Source organism: Entelurus aequoreus, linkage group LG16 (genome assembly GCF_033978785.1).
Source record: "Entelurus aequoreus isolate RoL-2023_Sb linkage group LG16, RoL_Eaeq_v1.1, whole genome shotgun sequence".
Classification (NCBI taxonomy): Eukaryota; Metazoa; Chordata; class Actinopteri; order Syngnathiformes; family Syngnathidae; genus Entelurus; species Entelurus aequoreus.
The window spans coordinates 40,542,710-40,565,637 of NC_084746.1; the positions used below are offsets into that span (position 1 = coordinate 40,542,710).

The 22,928-nt window shown below is 39.6% G+C and overlaps 3 protein-coding genes across 3 annotated transcripts; 1 reads left to right on the plus strand and 2 right to left on the minus strand.

The window, feature by feature from the left end:
* Positions 1-8,074: 8,074 nt before the first annotated feature.
* On the plus strand, positions 8,075-10,955 carry arl14 (ADP-ribosylation factor-like 14). Its single transcript, XM_062022866.1, has one exon. The coding sequence runs from the start codon at positions 8,293-8,295 to the stop codon at positions 8,899-8,901; it is 609 nt and encodes a 202-aa protein (XP_061878850.1). The 5' UTR covers positions 8,075-8,292; the 3' UTR covers positions 8,902-10,955.
* An 821-nt stretch (positions 10,956-11,776) lies between these two features.
* LOC133631365 (uncharacterized) lies at positions 11,777-15,787 on the minus strand. The gene is made up of 3 exons (XM_062023558.1): positions 13,312-15,787; positions 12,728-12,790; positions 11,777-12,599 (listed from the first exon to the last, which is right to left on the minus strand). The coding sequence occupies exon 1, from the start codon at positions 14,947-14,949 to the stop codon at positions 13,972-13,974; it is 978 nt and encodes a 325-aa protein (XP_061879542.1). The 5' UTR covers positions 14,950-15,787; the 3' UTR covers positions 11,777-12,599; positions 12,728-12,790; positions 13,312-13,971.
* A 968-nt stretch (positions 15,788-16,755) lies between these two features.
* LOC133631366 (zona pellucida sperm-binding protein 3-like) lies at positions 16,756-22,267 on the minus strand. The gene is made up of 8 exons (XM_062023560.1): positions 21,795-22,267; positions 19,634-19,749; positions 18,384-18,487; positions 18,134-18,308; positions 17,934-18,051; positions 17,750-17,835; positions 17,417-17,652; positions 16,756-16,946 (listed from the first exon to the last, which is right to left on the minus strand). Exons 1-8 carry the CDS (start codon positions 22,164-22,166, stop codon positions 16,909-16,911), a joined length of 1,245 nt encoding a protein of 414 aa, XP_061879544.1. The 5' UTR covers positions 22,167-22,267; the 3' UTR covers positions 16,756-16,908.
* Positions 22,268-22,928: the final 661 nt, after the last annotated feature.

Below are 22,928 nucleotides of genomic sequence, written 5' to 3' on the forward strand. Positions count from 1 at the left end.
ATGCCTTAGAAGTGTCAAAAAAGATTTCTGTCCCTCATTTTTCCAATATGCCTAATTACTGCTACCTCAGTTCAAGATTGCCCCAACTTAAGGGTTTTGAGGTAAGAGCTGTCTCGACAAATTGTTATGCTGTAAGTTGCAAGCAAACATGCCATGAGTTGGTGTAGCTAATGAAGTGAAGTGAAGTGAATTACATTTATATAGCGCTTTTTCTCAAGTGACTCAAAGCGCTTTACATTGTGAAACCCAATATCTAAGTTACATTTAAACCAGTGTGGGTGGCACTGGGAGCAGGTGGGTAAAGTGTCTTGCCCAAGGACACAACGGCAGTGACTAGGATGGCGGAAGCGGGAATCGAACCTGCAACCCTCAAGTTGCTGGCACGGCCACTCTACCAACCGAGCTATACCGCCAAAGTCACCCCCATTAAAACATCTGGTCTTACCCGCCAGCATTAGTTTCTAAAAACATAACTTTGTTTTTCAACCGGCGGAAGGAAGAGAGTGAGTGTTAAAAGGAAGCAGATGATATTCATTGAATTAAAAGAAATACAAACCCAGTTTCCATATGAGTTGAGAAATTGTGTTAGATGTAAATATAAACGGAATACAATGATTTGCAAATCATTTTCAACCCATATCCAGTTGAATATGCTACAAAGACAACATATTTGATGTTCAAACTGATAAACATTTTTTTTTTTTTGCAAATAATCATTAACTTTAGAATTTGATGCCTGCAACACGTGACAAAGAAGTTGGGAAAGGTGGCAATAAATACTGATAAAGTTGAGGAATGCTCATCAAACACTTATTTGGAACATCCCACAGGTGAACAGGCAAATTGGGAACAGGTGGGTGCCATGATTGGGTATAAAAGTAGATTCCATGAAATGCTCAGTCATTCACAAACAAGGATGGGGCGAGGGTCACCACTTTGTCAACAAATGCGTGAGCAAATTGTTGAACAGTTTAAGAAAAACCTTTCTCAACCAGCTATTGCAAGGAATTTAGGGATTTCACCATCTACGGTCCGTAATATCATCAAAGGGTTCAGAGAATCTGGAGAAATCACTGCACGTAAGCAGCTAAGCCCGTGACCTTCGATCCCTCAGGCTGTACTGCATCAACAAGCGACATCAGTGTGTAAAGCATATCACCACATGGGCTCAGGAACACTTCAGAAACCCACTGTCAGTAACTACAGTTGGTCGCTACATCTGTAAGTGCAAGTTAAAACTCTCTTATGCAAGGCGAAAACCGTTTATCAACAACACCCAGAAACGCCGTCGGCTTTGCTGGGCCTGAGCTCATCTAAGATGGACTGATACAAAGTGGAAAAGTGTTCTGTGGTCTGAAGAGTCCACATTTCAAATTGTTTTTGGAAACTGTGGACGTCGTGTCCTCCGGACCAAAGAGGAAAAGAACCATCCGGATTGTTATAGGCGCAAAGTTGAAAAGCCAGCATCTGTGATGGTATGGGGGTGTATTAGTGCCCAAGACATGGGTAACTTACACATCTGTGAAGGCGCCATTAATGCTGAAAGGTACATACAGGTTTTGGAGCAACATATGTTGCCATCCAAGCAACGTTACCATGGACGCCCCTGCTTATTTCAGCAAGACAATGCCAAGCCACGTGTTACATCAACGTGGCTTCATAGTAAAAGAGTGCGGGTACTAGACTGGCCTGCCTGTAGTCCAGACCTGTCTCCCATTGAAAATGTGTGGCGCATTATGAAGCCTAAAATACCACAACGGAGACCCCCGGACTGTTGAACAACTTAAGCTGTACATCAAGCAAGAATGGGAAAGAATTCCACCTGAGAAGCTTAAAAAATGTGTCTCCTCAGTTCCCAAACGTTTACTGAGTGTTGTTAAAAGGAAAGGCCATGTAACACAATGGTGAACATGCCCTTTCCCAACTACTTTGGCACGTGTTGCAGCCATGAAATTCTAAGTTTATGAGTTTGAACATCAAATATCTTGTCTTTGTAGTGCATTCAATTGAATATGGGTTGAAAAGGATTTGCAAATCATTGTATTCCGTTTATATTTACATCTAACACAATTTCCCAACTCATATGGAAACGGTGTTTGTATATTAATAAGAAAGTACTATTCCAGTGACAAAACCATTTCACGCGATCAGTTATCAATTGTAATGACTTCAGAAAGCATGTCTGTTCTGACCGTATACAGGGATGGCCCCCAAGGGCCACATAGGAAAAACTGAAGAGTACATAGTAAAAATAATTCAGTGAATGTCAGTACATGCAAAAGTCACAATTATATTGAACTAGCTGGCTTACAGTGTTGACCACTTAAGACACTCCTATACACTCCAATTGTGGGACCCCAGTATTTAAACGCCTGTTCAAATGTTTGGGGAGAACATATGGCCTCCATAAAACCTCACCATTACTGCACTTGATGTCTTGCAAGACTTCAGTTTAGTAAGCATGTAGAATGATATCAGGGTTACCAGTGAAAATAATGTTATGACCATAGATGGCACTTAATGCGACCTAAATTACTAACTAATATTTCACCGCACTTTCCATGTGAAGCAGTTCAACATGTCTCAGTACAACATTGCTCATGTGACAGTCATCCTTCCTCTGCGTGCTCGTCGAAAAGCGCAGAAGTTGAAGCAGGCTTATTTATTTTTAAATATTATACTGTCATTAACTATTTTTTACATTAGTACGACTGTTTGGAACGTAAAAATTGCCTGTATAGTGAAAGGCTTTACAATATCAACAGTCTAGATTTGACCATTTCTATTTCCACTGGGAGGATTTTCCTGTGTGCCAGCTCGTCAGACCACTGGACCAGGCGGACTAACTATTACAAACACGGGCGCCCCAAAATGTCTCATTAAAAAAATTTAAAAAAAATTCTTGTATTTAATAATGTTTTTCTTGTCCTAATCTGTGTGCTTCAAAATTGATGCGCAGACTTGATTCCAGTAGACCGACCGAATCAAACTTTTTGGTGCGGTTATTAGGTTTTTATAAAGATAAAGCACAGCTAACAAGTGGAGCAGAAAAATGAGAAGGCAAGAAGAAAGCAAGTTTTTTTTTTTGTTTGTTTGTTTTTTGTTTGAACGACTGACGGTGTTAACATTTTTCTCAGCGACACACAGAGTAAAAGCTACGGTCAGTGCAGGAAGCAAGTGGAGAGTGACGCTTTTCACCAGAAATATGCGTGTATTAAATCGCTCCAAACTAGCGGGGATCTGGTAAGCTCAGCAGGAAGGAAGTCGACCAACACTTACAACTTTTCATTCAAACACACCCACTCTTAAGAGTTCTCTTTTTCACACCAGTCAGATCGGCCTTCACAATAAGAGCCCTACATGTCACCGAAAAAAGACAGACTTAAACACCAAGGTATTCATGTTCTTATCAATGACTGCCAAAGTGATACTCCATGCATGGTATCAACATGCTAAATGATCATGTTGTTTTTTTTGGTCAAATCCAATCTTTTGACGTAGTTGTTTACATTACCAAAAATGTCGCTGTCTAAGGTGAATGCGATCTGACCTGCGTGCAAACATGACTTTAGTGTTTACCGAAGTAAACTTGGCTTTAAATCTAGTCCTGTCAGTCTTGGCACATAATTTCAAGGGTTCTGAGCAATTAAAGTCCACATTTTGTGAAGTGAATTGTTGCGTGTAGAAGACTAAGAAAGTGCAGGGCAAGTATTTTGGCTCGTGTAGTTTGTGGAACATTTTCCTTTCACGTCTGCTCCAAAGAGCGTGTCGGCCAGCATGAGTGGAGGAACATTTACGTGAATTCCCAAAACATTATTTGCACGTGTTTTCCGCTCATTTTGTAACCATCTATTTTGGCCAGGAATTATCACAAACGATTATCAGTTTTTTAACGACGTTCTGGTCAGATGAGTGCAACCGGCGCGTGAGAGATCACACTGCAGTCGCATCGCATACAGTAAGAAGGTCATTCATATGGCCCCATTTGTCGAGGTTTACCTGATACATTGAATCGTGACAAAACAAATTGAAAATCTTGTCAGTTGCTACGTAGAGTGGCGCTTTCCATAATTTTCTGCAGGCTGCATTGCAAAATGATTAACCCCCCACCTCCCCCTCCCGCGAGATCCACCCCGGAAGGGGGCCATATGAGCATACTTGCCAACCCTCCCGAATTTTCCGGGAGACTCACGAATTTCAGTGCCTCTCCCGAAAATCTCCCGGCACAACCATTCTCCCGAAAATCTCCCGATTTCCGGCCGGACAACTATATTGGGGGCGTGCCTTAAAAAAGGAGACTATTATATATGTCTCCGTTATCCATAGGTTTATCTATAACCCATAAAGTAGGCAGGCACAGAGCTATTTCTCAGCCGGCACGTTAATACACTGACACACAACATCCGGATTCCCATCATGCATTGCTTCAAAACTACGGCAAGTTGTAATATCCCAAATTTCCAGCCGGAAAAACAATATTGGGGGCGTACCTTAAAGGCACTGCCTTTAGCGTCCTCTCACCTGAAAAGGAGACTATTATATGTCTCTGTTATCCATAGGTTTATCTATAAACCATAACACGGTGGCCGAATGGATATAGTCACTCATGAACGGTCAGAGAAGCACAAGGTGGCGGCCACGCAGTATTTTGGGCCACCTTGCAAGCAACATTCCGTTCTTATTTGCGGATGTTTTCAACAAATCCGTGAAGGATATGTTCCCGGATTCAGAGATCGCTCGCCAGTACTCAAATGGCAGAACAAAAGCTACTCAAATAGTGAAAGTGTTTTTTTTTTTTTTAAGTAAGCAGCAAGTACAGTACAGTTAGTAGAGCAACTGTGTTTTCATTACTGTACTAATTATATATATATATATATATATATATATATATATATATATATATATATATATATATATATATATATATATATATATATATATATATATATATATATATATATATATATATATATATACATACACACCCACACAATTTATATCCACATATACGAAAAGAGGTCTGGGTCAGATTTGAAAAATTCAAAATTGCACATGTTCACGTTGACATGAAAAAAATCCGCTACAGATTGCATGTGGGCAGAACAAAAAAATAGGAATTGACCTGCAGGGTGAAGGAGGACCAAGTAGTACAGCATAATGCAATTGTGACATAGCTCACCTCATAGTTATGGTACCAGGTACCAACAAGTCTCTTTGAATGCTAAGGGTTATAAGACCCTCTTGTTATACATGACACTTTTAGTGTTTTGTAGCCTTTTCTGTGTCATACTTGCCAACCCTACCGAATTTTCCGGGAGACTCCCGAATTTCAGCGCCTCTCCCGAGACAACCATTCTCCCGAATTTCTCCCGATTTCCAGCCGGACCTGAGTGAGGACAGCCTGTCGTCACGTCCGCTTTTCGTGCCGGCCCAGTCACGTTATAACATCTACGGCTTTTGGAGCTCAGTGCGCAACTGCACACAATACAAGAAGGAGACTATTATATATGTCTCCGTTATGCATAGGTTTATCTATAACCCATAAAGTAGGCAGGCACGGAGCTATTTCTCAGCGTGCGTTTATTCCAGCCGGCACGTTAATACACTGACACACAACATCCGGATTCCCATCATGCATTGCTTCAAAACTACGGCAAGTAGTGATGTCCAAACAAAGATAGTGACAGAGAATAGAACGAGGATGGGCAATTCACCCCTAAACTCACTCCTTTCCTGCAAATTAAATTTCACCTATGCTCCTTCAAAGGCTGTGCTACTGGCTGCAAAGCATTGCACTCTCAAATACAACAATGAGTAGAGAGGAGTGTTATGTGTGTGTGTATATGTGTAAATAAATGAACACTGAAATTCAAGTATTTTTATTATATATATATATATATATATATATATATATATATATATATATATATATATATATATATATATATATATATATATATATATATATATAAATAAAATACTTGAATTTCAGTGCAAATTCAAGTATTTATTTTATATATATATATATATATATATATATATATATATATATATATATATATATATATATATATATATATATATAAATAAAATACTTGAATTTCAGTGCAAATTCAAGTATTTATATATATATACATATATATATATATATATATATATATATATATATATATATATATATATATATATATATATATATATATATATATATATTAGGCTGACCATACGTCCTCTTTTCCCCGGACATGTCCTCTTTTGCGGGGGTGTCCGGGCGGGGTTTCTTAAATGCCTCAAATGTCCGGCATTTTGAATTAGGGTTGCGCGTATTTTCAATGTACGTCCAGGGTTAAGTTAAGAAGGGGTTAAAAAAAAAAATTGAAGGTGTGCGCACTAGCAACATTCATGAGGGAGTGGCAGAGACACAGAGCGAGAGAGCTAGTGAGTGGAGAGAGACATGAGAACAAGAAATGCGAAACGTGAATGAAACTTCACGGATGATTTGAGGGAAAAGTATTCGTGTTTTCGTCCTGGCCGTGACACATGGGAAGCAGAATGCACTGTGTGCAAAGCAGGAACATATGTATCTGTGGCAAATAAAGGGGCCAAAGATCTACAGGCCCATATATCGACACTACAAAGCACAAAACAGCTGTGCAGGGCGAGAGCTCGTCTGCTGTTTTTTTTTTAAATTTAATTAACTTGTTTTAAGGCATTATTTATGTTTACATTATATACAAGAGGTTATTTTGAATATTTCTACCTCTACACTTTTTTTTCCAAAACTGTGAATGTTACAGAATATAAGTGTGACTTATTTTGTTATACTGTCAAGCAGTGTTGGCGTTAACGCACTTTATGTGTCTTTTTAACGCATTGAAATCAGAAAGGACGCGGATTATTTATTTTTTATTTTTATTTTTTTACCATTTGTGGCCCACATCTAATGTTTTAAAGGCCCACAGCACATTCTAAAAATACTATTAAAACAAAACAAAAACATAACAAAAGTGAAATAAAAAAGCTTAAAGGTGAAATGTAATTTTGAAAAAGTTGCAATGTTGACTAATAAAACAAAGCTGTTTTTTTTTCTTTCAAACTGTCATTGCTCAAAACATAATATTGAATCAAAATCAATGTTATTATGAATTATTGACCTATCAAAGGTTCTGATTACTTCACATCAAATATTCCACTTTGAAAACTATTTTTGGTGGAAGATTTTGCATATTTTGTGTTTTTGCCATAAAAAACAGTTTTGTTCGACAAAAAAGGGCGGAAAACAAACAAACAAAAAAAACAACATAAAAAAAACTAAAACATTTTGAAATGAGGAATAGATCTGAAGTTGATGTAGACTCCAGAGATTTAAGCGTTAAATATAAAATGTATGTATGCCCTGGCACACCATTATCATCATTTCATGACCCAAGCAAAACACTTTTTACACTTTTATACTGAAATAAATACACCTACAACTTATTAAATAAAAACATAGAAAAAACTACCAGCAGCGGTAAAGTTTAGATCCATGAAGGAAAGAAGAAAGTCAATGAATGTTTATAACTGAATACATTTACATATGTATACACATTTGTTTTATTTTGTATTATCTTTTTTAATGAATTAAGTAACGTTTATGACAACCTTTTCCCGAAACACAATATAGAATGTGAGATATAACAGGATAATGCATTTGTCATTTGTTTTCAAAACGCTTACAAAAAAGTGGGACCCCAAAAATTTACTGTGGGACCCCATTTTTATGACTTGATGGGGTCCCTGGGACATTTTGAAAATTCCTAGCGCCAACACTGCTGTCAACAGAGGAGAAAAAATGCTTTATTTAAGTAAATATATTATTTATAAAGCAAGTTCGAGTATCATTGGCAAGTGTTCACCTAGTCGCTGCCCGCCTTGGCACGCATATATGTGTCCTCTTTTTGGGATTTCACAATATGGTCAGCCTAATATATATATATATATATATATATAATAGAAATACTTGAATTTCAGTGAATTGCAGCTATAAATATACTCCTCCCCCCTTAACCACGCCCCCCCCAATCTACCTAATTCGGAGGTCTCAATATTGGCAAGTATGCAGATTCTGTGTTGACGTCAATATTGATTTTATGGTCACCAAGTGTTACTTTGCCCTTACCAGCTCAGCTAATGGTTCAACTATTCAGGATATTACATGACGTCAGAGCACATATGTACACACCTTACCGACATGCCACTAGGTAAAAAGTTGAGCAACGCCTTCACAGTTTACCTGTCGCCGTCTTCTGAATGGGCCAGCGGGGGAGCACACAAGCCGAGATCCGGGTCCTGCTCCTCGGTCTGGACAACGCGGGGAAGTCGACCCTCCTGTACAAACTGAAACACAAGTCGGCCTTCAGCACCGTGCCCACCGTGGGCTTCAACGTGGAAATGCTGGACGTGAAGCGGCAGCGCAAGAACATCGCCCTGACCGTGTGGGACGTGGGCGGCCAGGCGGAGATGCGCCGCCACTGGGGGGGCTACCACCAGGACACCGCGGCCGTGGTCTTCGTGGTGGACAGCGCGGACCGCCATCGCCTGGACGAGGCGCGCAAGGAGCTGGAGAAGACGCTGAGGAGCGAACAACTGCGGGAGCGTCCGCTCCTCGTCCTCGCCAACAAGCAGGACGTCGCCGGCGCCATGACGGTCACCGAGCTCAAAGACGCCTTCAACCTGAGGAGGATCTGCGGGGAGCGGGAATGGTTCGTCCAGGCGTGCTCGGCCGCGACGGGAGGCGGACTGGACGAGGCCCTCCGGCGGGTCAGTCACATGGTCAAACTGCCGTCAGACTCTGCGGCCGCCGTCAAAGAAAACATCAAAGGCACCGTCAATTACATCCGAGCCAAGTCTGTACGTTGACTGGGGACAATGACGTCATCACCATTGATCAAACAGTCATTTATTTATCCCGCCATTAAATTGCTCTGACCAAATATAGCAACTACAGCGTGACTCGGGGACAACTTGCAGACTGTTAAGTGTTCTCCAAATACAACAAAACTGCACTATGACAAGATAAAAAGAGCCAATATGTAAATTGTGACTATCTAACCTTTTGGAAAATTGTAAAGCAGTCCCTCAATCCTTCATTTTTTACCATTACATGAGTGTCGCACGCCTCAACTAAATTACTTCCAGCGCTCTTCTTTAGAACTGTTTCAAACACTTTGTAAATACTACAAAAAAAATTAAAAATGTATGTAATGTTTTACAAAACCTTTTACCAAATGTTTGAAAATGGCATCCATCTTCTTCCGCTTATCCGAGGTGGGGTCGCGGGGGCAGCAGCCTAAGCAGAGAAGCCCAGATTTCCTTCTCCCCAGCCACTTGGTCCAGCTCCTGCTGGGGGATCCCGAGGTGTTCCCAGGCCAGCCAGGAGACATAAGCTTTGTCCTAATTCAGGGTCTTCATCCTTCGAAGGGCGAATTTGAAGGCCGCTTACGTCACATGAAGGCTGTCCCAATTCATTCAAATTCGAAGGCTCCTCCAAATGCGCATACTTTTCCCTGTATTCGGCGAATGCACCACGACTATCCTTTGTGGCCTCCCATATCCCAAGATGCTTTGCGCACCTTTGTTCAACCCAGATCTAGACTATCCCATTTAACGGGCGACGCATCCTTCGGAGATGCCTCCGAAAGTCCAGCCTTCTGAGGCTGCATAGGCCGGGTCCTCCGAAGGATGCAGACCCTGAATTTGGACACAGCTAAAGTCTTCCCAACGTGTCCTAGGTCTTCCCCGTGGCCTCCTACCGGTCAGACGTGCCCTAAACATCTCCCTAGGGTGGCATCTTGACCAGATGCCCGAACCACCTCATCTGGTTCCTCTCCACGTGGAGGAGCAGCGACTTTATTCTAAACTCCTCCCGGATAACATATCTTCTCACCCTATCTCTAAGGGAGAGCCCCATCACCCGGCAGAGGAAACTCATTTCGGCCGCTTGTACCCGTGATCTTGTCCTTTGGTCATAACTCAAAGATCATGACCATAGGTGAAGATGGGAACGTAGATCGACCGGTAAATTGAGAGCTTTGCCTTACGGCTCTGCTCCTTGTTCACCTCAACGGATCGATACAGCGTCTGCATTACTGAAGACGCCGCACCGATCCGCCTGTCGATCTCACGATCCACTCTTCCCTCACTTGTGAACAACACTCCGAGGTACTTGAACTCCTCCACTTGTTTGAAAATGCTTTTTTTTTTAAATCATGCAGGGGCGGATAAGCTTAGAAAAAATACCTTAAGTATGTATGCCACAAATATAGTATATTGGTTTGTGTGTGGGCTGTTCTCATAATATAGATACAAACATAATATACATGTATATTCAATTTGGATAATATCATTGATTAAAGACATAAGTGTTCAGAAGTCAGAAGATGCTTTGTGGAATAAACTGTGGTCATCAACATTACAATTCTAGTTCTCGCTTGACCTCATCCAATAAGAAGTTATTGCTTTTTTGTTCCTCAATCAATGAATATAAACTACATTTCATGAATATTTAAACTCCAAAAAGAAATGTAAACATTCCCTCACATACATTTCGGTTCCTCAAGCCAACACCTCAATTCCCATTTCATATGCAGACTAATTCCGTAAAAGTAAAGCATATCATGTGGGCCAAACACTGAGCTGCCATTAAATGGAGTGTGTGATAAGATATCACATGGACTGTAATGTGATACTGATAATGAGCTTCAAGCACACCTGTGAAGTGAAAACCTTTTAGGTGACTACCTCTTGAAGCTAATTGGGAGAATGCCAAGAGTGTGCAAAGCAGTAATCAGAGCAAAGGGTGGCTATTTTGAAGAAACTAGAATATAAAACATGTTTTCAGCTATTTCACCTTTTTATGTTAAGTACAGAACTCCACATGTGTTCATTCATAGTTTTGATGTGACAATCTACAATGTAAATAGTCATGAAAATAAAGAAAACACATTGAATGAAGAAAAGGTGTGTCCAAACTTTTGGCCTGTACTCTGAGAGTGTGAGAGAGAGTGTGAGATATATATATATATATATATATATATATATATATATATATATATATATATATATATATATATATATATATATATATATATATATATATATATATATATATATATATATATATATATATATATATATATATACACACACACACATAATACATTCGATTTTTATAGCGCTTTTCTAGACACCCAAAGCGCTTCACAGAGAAGTGAGAACCCATCATTCATTCACACCTGGTGGTGGTAAGCTACATTTGTAGCCACAGCTGCCCTGGGGTAGACTGACTGACGTGTGGCTGCCAGTTTGCGCCTACGGCCCCTCCGACCACCACCTATCGTTCATTCACCAGTGTGAGCGGCACTGGGGGAAAGGGTGAAGTGTCCTGCTCAAGGACACAACGGCAGTGATTTGGATGGCAAGAGGCGGGGAGCACACGCACGCACGGAGTGAATAAATAATGGATTCTCACATCTCTGAGCACTTTGAGTATCTAGATGGGAAAGCACTATATAAATCTAATCCATTATTTTTAATTAAAAATATATATACATACACACATAAATACAGTATATACTCCAAGCCAATATTAATTACACAATTAATGAACTTGACCAATGGATTTAAAGTTATTATTGATGATACAGTTGCTGTATCAATAGTAAAAGCTGTATACATATAGTAGTTATAATTTTTATGGTTACTTTATTTTAAAAACATTAGCTACAGCTCACAGTAAAATGCAATTTCCCTGCACAACCTCTAATAGGAAAACTACTCTGACAAAATGTATACATCTCATATACCTGAATGACATTCTTACATTGAGCACAGTCTGAGTCAAATCCTTTGTGTGTTAGAGACATAATTGGCCAAAAAAGCTTAAGCGGTATATGTTGGGGTTCATCTAAAGCTGAAACAGAGGAAAATCCAAAGTTATTAACAGTTTATTACAGATCTGCTGTCAGGTGTTGTAAATTATTCATCAACATTAGCAGAGCCATTATAGTCAGATTGCTACCTATGCAGCATCAAGCTCATCAGGAAGTCATGCCAAACTACTCCTGCTGACAAGACAACAATTCTTTTACGTAGATCCAAGTGTAACAAGTCTCTTTAAATTGGGGGAAAAAGATAAGTGTTCCATATCAGGTAGTTTGTCCAAAAGAGGAATTGGGCTGTCCGTACCGTACAGTCTCCTCATATGTTGGCAGATGTTTGCACTGCTCATATGTGGGAAGTTGAGCCGTGGTTCCACAGTCCAGGAGGCTGTCTGGTGTGGAGCTCCCCACTAGCAGCTCCTGAGAGGTTGCAACAGCCGAGTCGCCGCTGTGCGCCGGGTTGAGCTGTCTGGATCTGGAACACAACACTCGCTGCACCAAGTATCCCAACGCAAATAGAAGGAGCATAATCAGAACACCGGAAAGTTTGCGAGTCACCATGGCAACGTGGTAGTACGTCTTATCCTCCAAGCGGTTGCAACAGGTGCCCTCGCTGGCGGTGGCGTTTCCCTGGGGACAGCATTCTTGGTCATCGCGGCAAATTGCAAATCCGCATCTCTGGATGGAGTAAACAGACGTGCCAAGGGTGGAGAAAACTGTGAGGACAGCAAACACTGAGGACATGGTTGTAAGCAATCCAGTCAGTCTATAGAAGAGACCGGATGCTGGAGAGACGAGTCACTCACTGAAGGATGCGGATGCGCCGATGCATCATTATAGTCTTCACAGCATGTCCCGCTGCATGTGCTCTGCAACGTAAAAGCCCAAGTGTACTTTGGAGCATCACAGATTTATTATGCACTCAATCTGCCTGTTATAGCCCACTGGTGAATTGCAACAAAAACATTGGCTTATTCATTTTCTAAGACAGTAAACAGACACCCGGGAAATGGACCAGTAATGTTCCCAGGTACTGTGCAATAACCCATGATTTATTACAGGGATGTTGGCCAAAACTGATTTCAGCATCATGGACAGTGCCCACCAAAAACAATTGCTGACCAGAGGTGGAGGAGATGTGTGGCACACAGTGAAACCCCTCCCCCACCCATGTATAACACTTTAATGGATCAAAAGCTCATCTACCAAAGTGGTCTAAGTCCAGTCAATTGTCCCCGGTGATGTGCTTAAATATTGCAAGTGGTCTGCTTTGAGCTTGTCAATTGTTCACATATGGGCTGTAATGTAATACATTCTCTCACAAGGCAAGCATCTGTGGGTTATTGCTCTGTACTACAAAAACATTACAAATTCAGTTTTTTTGACTCACAATTGGGTTGAAGATGGTGTAGTTCAGGGGTCACCAACGCGGTGCCCGCGGGCACCAGGTCGCCCGTAAGGACCAGATGAGTCGCCCGCGGGCCTGTTCTAAAAAAAAAAAAAATAAAAATAAAAATTAAAAAAAAAAAAAAAAAATTTTTTTAATTAAATCTACATAGAAAAAACACAAGATACACTTCCAATCAGTGCATAAACTCAAACAACCTCCCCCATGCACACTCATCCACACCCACTCACACAAAAGGGGTTATTTCTTTCTGCTACCAATATTCTGGTTCCCACAACATAGACAACACATCTGCAAGGGACACAGTCCCTGAAGCACACATGATTGTATAGGCTGCTGGTCCACTAACATTTTCATTAATTACTATTTTTTATGTAATTATTTTTATATTGTTTTACTTTCTTTTTTATCCAAGAAAATGTTTTTTATTTATTTATCTTATTTTATTTTTTTTAAAAAGGGCCTTATCTTCAACAGACCAGGTTGTCAATGAAATTAGATTTGTTTAAAGGGTTTTTTAAACCAGGCCCAGTCCAGATAATGTCCAAGCCGGACTCAGCAACACACACCTTCATTCATGTACACAGAAAAAAATTAGGGAACACAACAGATTGCATATAATTTATAAACAAAATTACATTTTCAAAATAAGCATTTATGTACAGTCCAAATTATGTCCAGGTCACTCAAATTAGGGAACACAACAACAGATATCATATAATCTATAAACATAATTATACTTTCAAAATAAGCCTTTGAGGACTTCTCATGTTTTTTTAAATGTTTTTTGGCATCATTATCGTTTTCAACCATGTAACTTTCTAAAGTTAGAAAATACTGAATAAATGTTTTCAAGAAAGTAATACTAAGTGAATATCTGTTTTTGGCCTTAAAAATAAACATTTTACCGAGTACTATAATTAAATTGAGTAAATCATGATTGTCAATGAACTCTCCTAAAATAACAGAAACCACATTAAGCTTCATAAACAAACCAATCCTTAAACACATTTTTTCAACTTCCACCCAAAACAAAGACACAATATGACAATACCAAAACAAATGCAGGGTGGATTCAGGCTCCTGACAACAAAATTGGCAATCATCTGACTCTGTCATATTCCATAATTTTAACATTTTCCCTGTGGGTAAGAAGTTATAAATAATTTTAATTTGAAAATAACGATTTTGCACATCGATAGTGGTTTTATAGATTAGTTTGAATATGGCATCCCATGGCAACGGGCAGTCAAAAAAGTCCTCCCATTTTCCATTTGTGTTGTATGAGGCAGCTTTCAAAGATTTCTTTATTAAATACAAATTATATATGTTTCTATTTATTTTAGTTCCTTTTTGCCAACTAGAATTTCTTATTAGAGGTTTACAAACTAATAATTTAGTAGTTCCATAATTAATTATTTGTTTCCATCTTTTCCCAATTACTCCAGTTAGTTGATAAAATGAAAAGCTTGAGCAAGCATCACCATACATAGCTCTAAATTCATCATACTTCATAATTTTACCATTCTCATTGATAATATCATTGACAAAAATGATTCCTCTTTCAAACATATTTTTCCAAAAGAAAGGCTTTCCATCTATTACAATATTAGAGTTCATCCATATTAACTGCTGCAAAATATCGTCTCTTTTTTCTGGCACATAAAATTGAAAACACCACTATGAGTGGATTGTTTCCTTTATGAACCCCGCCATGTTTCCCAGCAGACTCTCTGGGAGGGGATCACTTGTAAAAAAGGATACAATTTCTTTTGATACAGTTCATGTTTTTTGTCCAACAGGACATTTGTGTACCACTCAATGTTTAAATACATCTTTGGAACAATTGATGCTTTTAAAGACAGACACATAGCTTCAAGGTTGAGAAGTTTCAGGCCCCCATATTCATACCCTTTGTACAAAACCTCTTTTAATCTTTTCTGGTTTGCCGTTCCAGACAAAATCGAAGACCCTCCGCTCATAAATCTTAAAAAAGTTTTGTGATGGAGCTGGTAATGACAAAAACAAATAAATTGAGGAATAATTAACGAGTTGGCAATAGACATTTTACCATACAAGGTTAGGGATTTCCCTTTCCATAATTGCATAATTTTGTCCAGCTTTCTTAGTCGATTATAATTTACTGAGCCTAAATCTTCCAGATTTTGTGGGACAACACCAAGTATGTTAACTGGTCCATCTGTCCACAAAACAGGCACTTTGCATTCCATTCGAAAGGACGTTCCCTTTAGATTTCCGATCCTTAACATTTTACATTTATCATAATTAAACTTAAGGCCAGATTGCTGTGAAAATATGTCCAAAAGATTAAGGTTCCGCAAACATTGAGGAAAAATCTTATCTTTGTGAATCAGCCTTTTCTGACATGAACTTCATCAAGAACAAACAGAACACGCCTCACTGATGCACATCTGCAAGACTCACTCAGAGTTGCAGTGTCAAGTTACACACCAGAGTACAACACACTAGTTAACAGCATGCAATGCCAGGCTTCCCACTAACTGACAAACAGATAACAGATTTGGTGTCCAGTTCAAAGTGTGACATGATTTAAAAATTTGAGTTTACTTTTGTATTTTACATGAGTTATTTGTACAAACATGGTGCAAAGTAATTCATGATTTGTTAAAAAATGTTAGTGGCTAGCTAGTTAAAATGGGATATTGTGATTTCACAAGACTGTCTTAGAAGTGATCATTTGAAAATGTTCAATTTGAAAAATGTGCACTTAGAGAAAATATAAAAATAGTGTTGCATATTGATATTTGTTTCTATATATATATTTATTTTGAGAAATCATTAAGATGATCAGTGTTTCCACAAACATAAATATCATCAATTATTAACAGAGTTAAAGGTAAATTGAGCAAATTGGCTACTACTGGCAATTTATTTAAGTGTGTATCTAACTGGTAGCCCTTCGCATTAATCAGTACCCAAGAAGTAGCCCTTGGTTTCAAAAAGGTTGGTGACCCCTGGTGTAGTTTATTGCAAATCAAATAACAGGCTAACTTGTGGAACTTGGGTAAATACACAGCTAGATTTTTTAGGTTGTACTGCATCTCTGGAATCCAACTTTTCATGCTACATCACATCCCCCACAAATAATCAATAGTGTGACTAGATGGGCAAGTTGTGGGTGGTAATGGAAGGAAGTGCTCCATAACAGCAAGTCTACTTCTCTGTGTAAAAGAGCAGACAACATGTTGGATTGATAAGTGTATTTGTGTACTTGAACAGAAATAGACCCTGCCTCTCTCACATTCATTTCGGTTTGTTGGGCCTAATGAGTCTGAGTGCTGAGAAACCCAATGCTAATCAAACTGTGCGCCAAAGTCATTAAGTCCGCAAGCTACTGAAAGCTGGAAAATAAGTCAGTAGAGTGAAAAACAACAATGAGGCTGGTTTTGGTAAAACAGGTGTATTGAAGAAAGCAGTTAAATGATGCATTGAGATCAAGTCACTGTCCTGTGCATGAGTCCATGGAGTTCTTGTCCACTTGTCACGTCAAATACAAGAAACTTGCCATTCTTGATGCAAGATTTGTTACTCTCCGATTTATTTGACAGTAAGTGGTCCAAACTGGACGATTCCCTCTGTAAAAAAAAAAAAAAAAAACACATTTGAGGGGAAAAAAAAAAATCAGTTTAACACAACCACTCAAGTTCTTTCACTATAAATTGTAGATTTGGTTGAAACTTTCAAATGGTGATAAGGTGATACAACTGCAGAGACTACCAGGCAGTTATTTGACAGATGCATCTATATTTGGACAAGTTGTTGATTGTAACAATGCAAATTATCGGGTTAGCTGCCCAAAGTACATTTGAGACAAACAGGCTTAGGCAGCTGTAATTAGCAACACTCTTGCTGCAAAAACTAAACATGGTGTAGCTACCAAATTAACATTTGATGGAAATGACAATGAAGACAGTTACAGCCACCTAGTGGGGAAAATAAGGCATGTATAATTTAGAGAGATGGGAATGTAGTTGAGATTAGGTGGTAAATTCAAGACCCTGACAGCATGCACATTAGCAGATACATTTGCACAACATGTACTCACCTGCTTCATAGTCTACTCCTCTCTTGGTCAGTCTAGAAGAGGACTGCTGAGATTTGTGACTTTGAGACATTTTTGGCCGGACCCACAGAAAACTAGTCGGTTGTTTAGGTTTGTTCTGAGCAAAGTTCTGCTCTGATTTTGTGGCTAGCCTCGTTTCTGTGTTTGGTTTTTTTTCTTTGACTGCAAGAGGATCGCAGGATCTACAGACCTGGTCTTTACCGTCCACGGACCACCATCTGCACAAGGAAACAAACAAAATGTAAGAAAGAGTGTACTTGTGTAAAATAAACTTCAAGCCAAGTGTAATATATTGTTAGACTAAGAGGATATTACTTGTTGTCAACAAAAGAGCAGGCCCTGTTGTAAGAGCTGATGGCTGAAGTGGCTGGGACAGCCCTTAACCAGCAGGTGATGTAAACCTTTGGAAAACAGCTTATTAAAAAGGTTTCCAAAACATTAAATCTGACTAAAGACAAAAATGTATAATGGCTAATTCAGCGGCAGGGGTGATGTTAACCTGACTACTGGGCCCTTGGTGGAACCTGAACGCATCTAGTTGAAATCGAAGAGTGTGCTCTTCAAGCCTGGACAGGAAGTGAGAGCTGGAGTTGGTCAGCAAAGCATCCATGAGACATCTGGTTAGGGGAAAAGCAAATTGAATTTAAGTGGGACATTCCTTCTGATTTTACAGCTGCCTTCAGGTTAATCAGTACTCACCCACGCTCAATAAAGTTGTATCTTAACAGGGCTTGCGGGTCAGGACTGTCTGTGGCCACGCAATGGTCGACGAAAACTCGCAAGGGTTTGTGTTTTCGGACCACAGCCGACGCTTCAAAGTGCATGGGGTCACCCAAGAAGTAGGTGTGAGACCGCCTCACAAACTGCCAGTTGTCTTGAATAACACAAGTCTTCATTTCAATATTCTCATCGCTAATAGTAAACAAGCGTTAACAGAAGAGGAAGATACCAGTCATAAGGCGCAGATGGAGGTCTATGTAATGGTGAGCTGAGATTACAGACACCAAAGGAACCCAGGTGGGGTGCAGGGAAATGCCGTCCACCGGATACTTCCTGGAACAAGTAGACAAAATATTTTATTGGTTGAAAACAAACAGTCATCCCTCACCTCATTGCGCTTCAAATATTGCAGTTTCACACATCTGATTTATTTTTAAGCATATTCCACAATATCGTTGCCCTAAATTAAGCATTTAAAAAGGGGAACTGTACTTTTTTGAGAATTTTGCCTATCATTCACAATCATGAAAGCCATGACTGATGGATTTTTTTTTAATGCATCCTAAATCTTACACAAATAAGTCCCCTTACAGTAGAGCTTCACTATTTTACCCATAAAATGCAATAACTATTCAAAAATCACCAACAATACTCCATTTACATTATGGACTTGAATATTAACCAAGTACTGGTGATCTTATTATAAACGCCAAACAGATCAAATTATTTAGAAAAGCGCCATGATCATTTCCGGATATGCCCGTGTTTACATCGAGTGGTCTGCTGCTTCCTCGCTCCTTGTAAGTTTCTTGGAGATCATAAATCAGAAATGGCTGAGAATTTAATTTGACAAGTTGGGACACTTTGACAGCCGTTTCAAACATGGAACTGGCGACAACATGAAAAGCGCTTGTTCCTTTCCGATCCTGCGTAAAATTCAGGTTAGTATTGGCCATACTGTTTCAATACCAATATTTGTGTAAATGCATCTGTGTTTGATAAATGTTTAGTGTAAATGTGCCGTTTTAATATTAGGTGACTCAAATTGAATTCAATAAAATAGTCAGTTAAAGCTGACTGTAGCCGTTTTATCTCAATGACTCAGTGTAATTTAATGACCTATACTCTATAAAATCCACTTCAGATGATTAATTCTTTAGAAAACCTAATGTAAATAGACTCACTTAGCTAAAGATATCAATCATCTAGTTAATTATTCATATGAATTACCTCAAATGACTGAAGTAACATTTTGTTTATACAGCATAATGATCTGGTACCGGCAGTATCGATTTTCAAGTATCGAGCCGCACATTACTAGGAGGGCGCTCATATTGTTGAAAAATACATTTAGAAGGTAGTGCAGCGATTATGCTGTAGCTATGAAAAGATTTCATTTATAATTAATGATTCCTACTTTGCGGAAATTATTCGCAGTCATGTCCTGAACCACTTCAACAAATGAAGGTGTCCACATACTTGTCAAAATGGCACTCGACTGGGATAGCTGCTGCATCCAGTCGAAACAAGCCCTCCATTGACGGCTCGGGCGAGTAGACCAGCATGTTGGAATAGATGATCATTTCTCCAGTTGACTAGAATCAAGGAATTAAGGCAGTTAATGCACATTTTTAAAGGTAAAATCCAAGCAGACAAGTGGCACAAAATGGACAGATCACTCTTACGCCACAACAGAATTACACCAGTGGATCTTTAAGAGTTAAATGTCGGTGCCACTTCATATGAAGCTATTTAGAGAGTGCATATTTTGAGACGTCGATTAACTTGTATGAGAGTCGTTGACATGTTTTCGTTACAGGTCTAATCTTTTGGGTTTTGCTTGACTCAACCAATACATTTAACCTTGACATTCATGATTTCCAGGCCACGTAAAATGTGACGCAGGGCTTGAATTTAACCACGGCAACTACTTGCCGTGACCACCGTTGATTTTTTACTTGTTAATGGACAAGGCATATTCCAGATCGTTAGTCATACTGTCTCCTTTAATTACCACCGATGTCCCATCATTTAAGCATTTTAGGCTACACGAAGTCAGGCGCATGAGTACTGGAGCAGTTTAGTTTATTAATCCTGGCGGACTGACAAAGTTAATTTTGCTCCAGGGGAATCGCCTTGTAGTATACTTATTCAACAGGCCTACATGTCACTCTAAGGGTGGCTGTATAACCAACGCCAACACTGTCATAAATCTGTGCCATATAGTGAGACCTCACTAACTACATTACATTTCGGGAGAATATTTGCACCGCAACACAACAGAACACATTCCCAGAATCCCTTGCAGCACCAACTCTTCCGGGACTCTACAGTCCTTTTCCCTCACTTCCTCTCGTGTGTTTAAGAGCGCACTGCTGTGTTTAGCTGGAGACAGGTGGGGACAATATTGGAGACTACATACTTGTCCCCACACAAAGTATACAGCGAAGGAGAAAAACTATATGATGTTGCTTTCATTTTGACAATTCAGCATCCATCAGTTTCTGTGACAGAGTTAATGAGGTAAGGAAACACCTGTCACTCCTGGTTTTTTTGTTGTTGTTGGCCAAACTGTTGTACTAAACCACAAGGGGGCATTGCGGAAGAACACATCTTGTTCATTAGACTTTATCTTTATCTATCTCGTCAGTCTACCCCAGGGCAGCTGTGGCTATGAAAGTAGTTTACCACCACCAGGTGTGAATGAATGATGGGTTCTACATGTAAAGCGACTTTGGGTACTTAGAAAAGCGCTATATAAATCCCAGGTATTATTATTATTATCTTCATTAGCGAAACTGCTTTGTGTTTTATTTTGATATCAAAAAGTACACACCCCGTTTTTTTTTTAATGTCACAAAGGTATTACTTTAAAAGCCATCTGACACATTTTGTTAAGGTTTTATAGTGTATAGTTAATTCCTATAAGACATATTTCTGCTCAAACTCTTGATGGATCTGTCCTGATACAGCATCTACATGTACATAACTTAAAATACTTCCCTATATCAAAAAGGTAAAAATAGAGAAAGGCATCATGAAATGACAAAAAGCTGACAAGTTTATATTAATAAAAAACAAAACGGTACATTTAAGTACCAATGATTGTCACACACGAGGTGTGGCGAAATTCTATGCATTTGACCCACCACCCTTGATCACCCCCTGGAAGGTGAGGGGAGCAGTGAGCACCAGCGGTGGCCACGCCCAGGAATCATTTTGGTGACTTAACCCCTAATTCCAACCCTTGATACTGAGTGCCAAGCAGGGAGGTAATGGGTCCCATTTTTATAGTCTTTGGTATGACTCGACCAGGGTTTAAACTCACAACCTACCGCTCTCATGCATGCTTTGGAGCCCATGCCTGGAAAGAAAATGTTTGCTTTGGTGCCCTAAAATATGAGCCCTCCTTTAAGGAAACACTTGACCTTAAAAAGTTAAAATTCAAGGCCAGGTGTGGTGCTGAATCTGGCCCCCGTGCCACCAGTTTACCACCCTGGCTCTAAAGAGTGATTGGGGTAAATTAAAAATGGTAACTGAATCAGGCAGACCCTTATAATTGTGCAACCATTTTAAATCTTTGGAAACCACAATACAAGCCATTTTTATGCGAGGTGTAAGTTCCAACTGGAAAACCTACCGAGAGTCGAGTCCCGCAGTCCAGCAGGTCTGCCCGGATAGTAAACGTCCGCTCTCCCGTGGGGGAAGCACGGCATGACCGTCCGCTACTCGCCGGCCCCGAACCCAGACGCAGATGTTCCGGCTCCAGCAGAAGTCCCGTGTCGAACAAGTCCGCTTGGACCACGACCTCGATGGCGTCCGAGTAACAGGTGACACTGACGGGCTTAGAAGGGCCAGCGACGTCCTGAGGCTGCACGGAAGCAAAAGACGTCCTGCTCGGGCCTGGAACTTTGCGCGGGTTGTACGACGCATGGCGGCTCTCTGCGATGGTAAAAGCAACAAGAAGAACCAAAGGCCCACACCAGGAGTTTTGGGTCTTGCTGCTTTTCATTTTTGGGTTGGAAGTTCAAAATGTGCCACACATTAGCCGAAATAACCTGAAGCCAGTCAGTCAACACCAACATGCGCCAGCTAACCATCAAGCGAGCCAACCTTCCTTATAAGCCATTACTGATGCCTCTTAATGAGCCAAAATTGGCGCCAGGTGTCTCTCTAGCTGACGTCATTTCCGGTTTATTTCCGGTTCTTCTTCACGTCCACTTATACATTCTGCATACTTTAAATATTGCTGTGCTGGGATATATACCGACATTAAAACAATATATATTCAACCTAACCAGACAAAAAAACGTTGCGATTAAAAACGTTATATATTGAACTACGTCTGAGAGACGACTTATCTTTTTTTAATTTATTTTTTTATTTTATTTTATTTTAATTTAATTTAATTTTAATTATTTGTTTTAAATGAATTTATTAATCAATCAACAAAACAATACACAACAATACAACGATAATGCAATCCAATTCCAAAACCAAACCCGTCCCAGCAACAATAAACAGAGCAATTGAGAGCAATTGGGGACACACAAACATGACACGGAACAATTCAAATGTAGTGAAACAAAAATGAACATTATCGACAACAGCATCAATATTAGTAACAATTTCAAAATAGCAGTGATTGAAAAACCCTCATTGATATTATCATTAAAAACATTAATAAAAAATAAAAAATAAATTGGAAATGAACAATAGTGTCACAGTGGCTTACACTTGCATCGCATCTCATAAGCTTGACAACACACTGTGT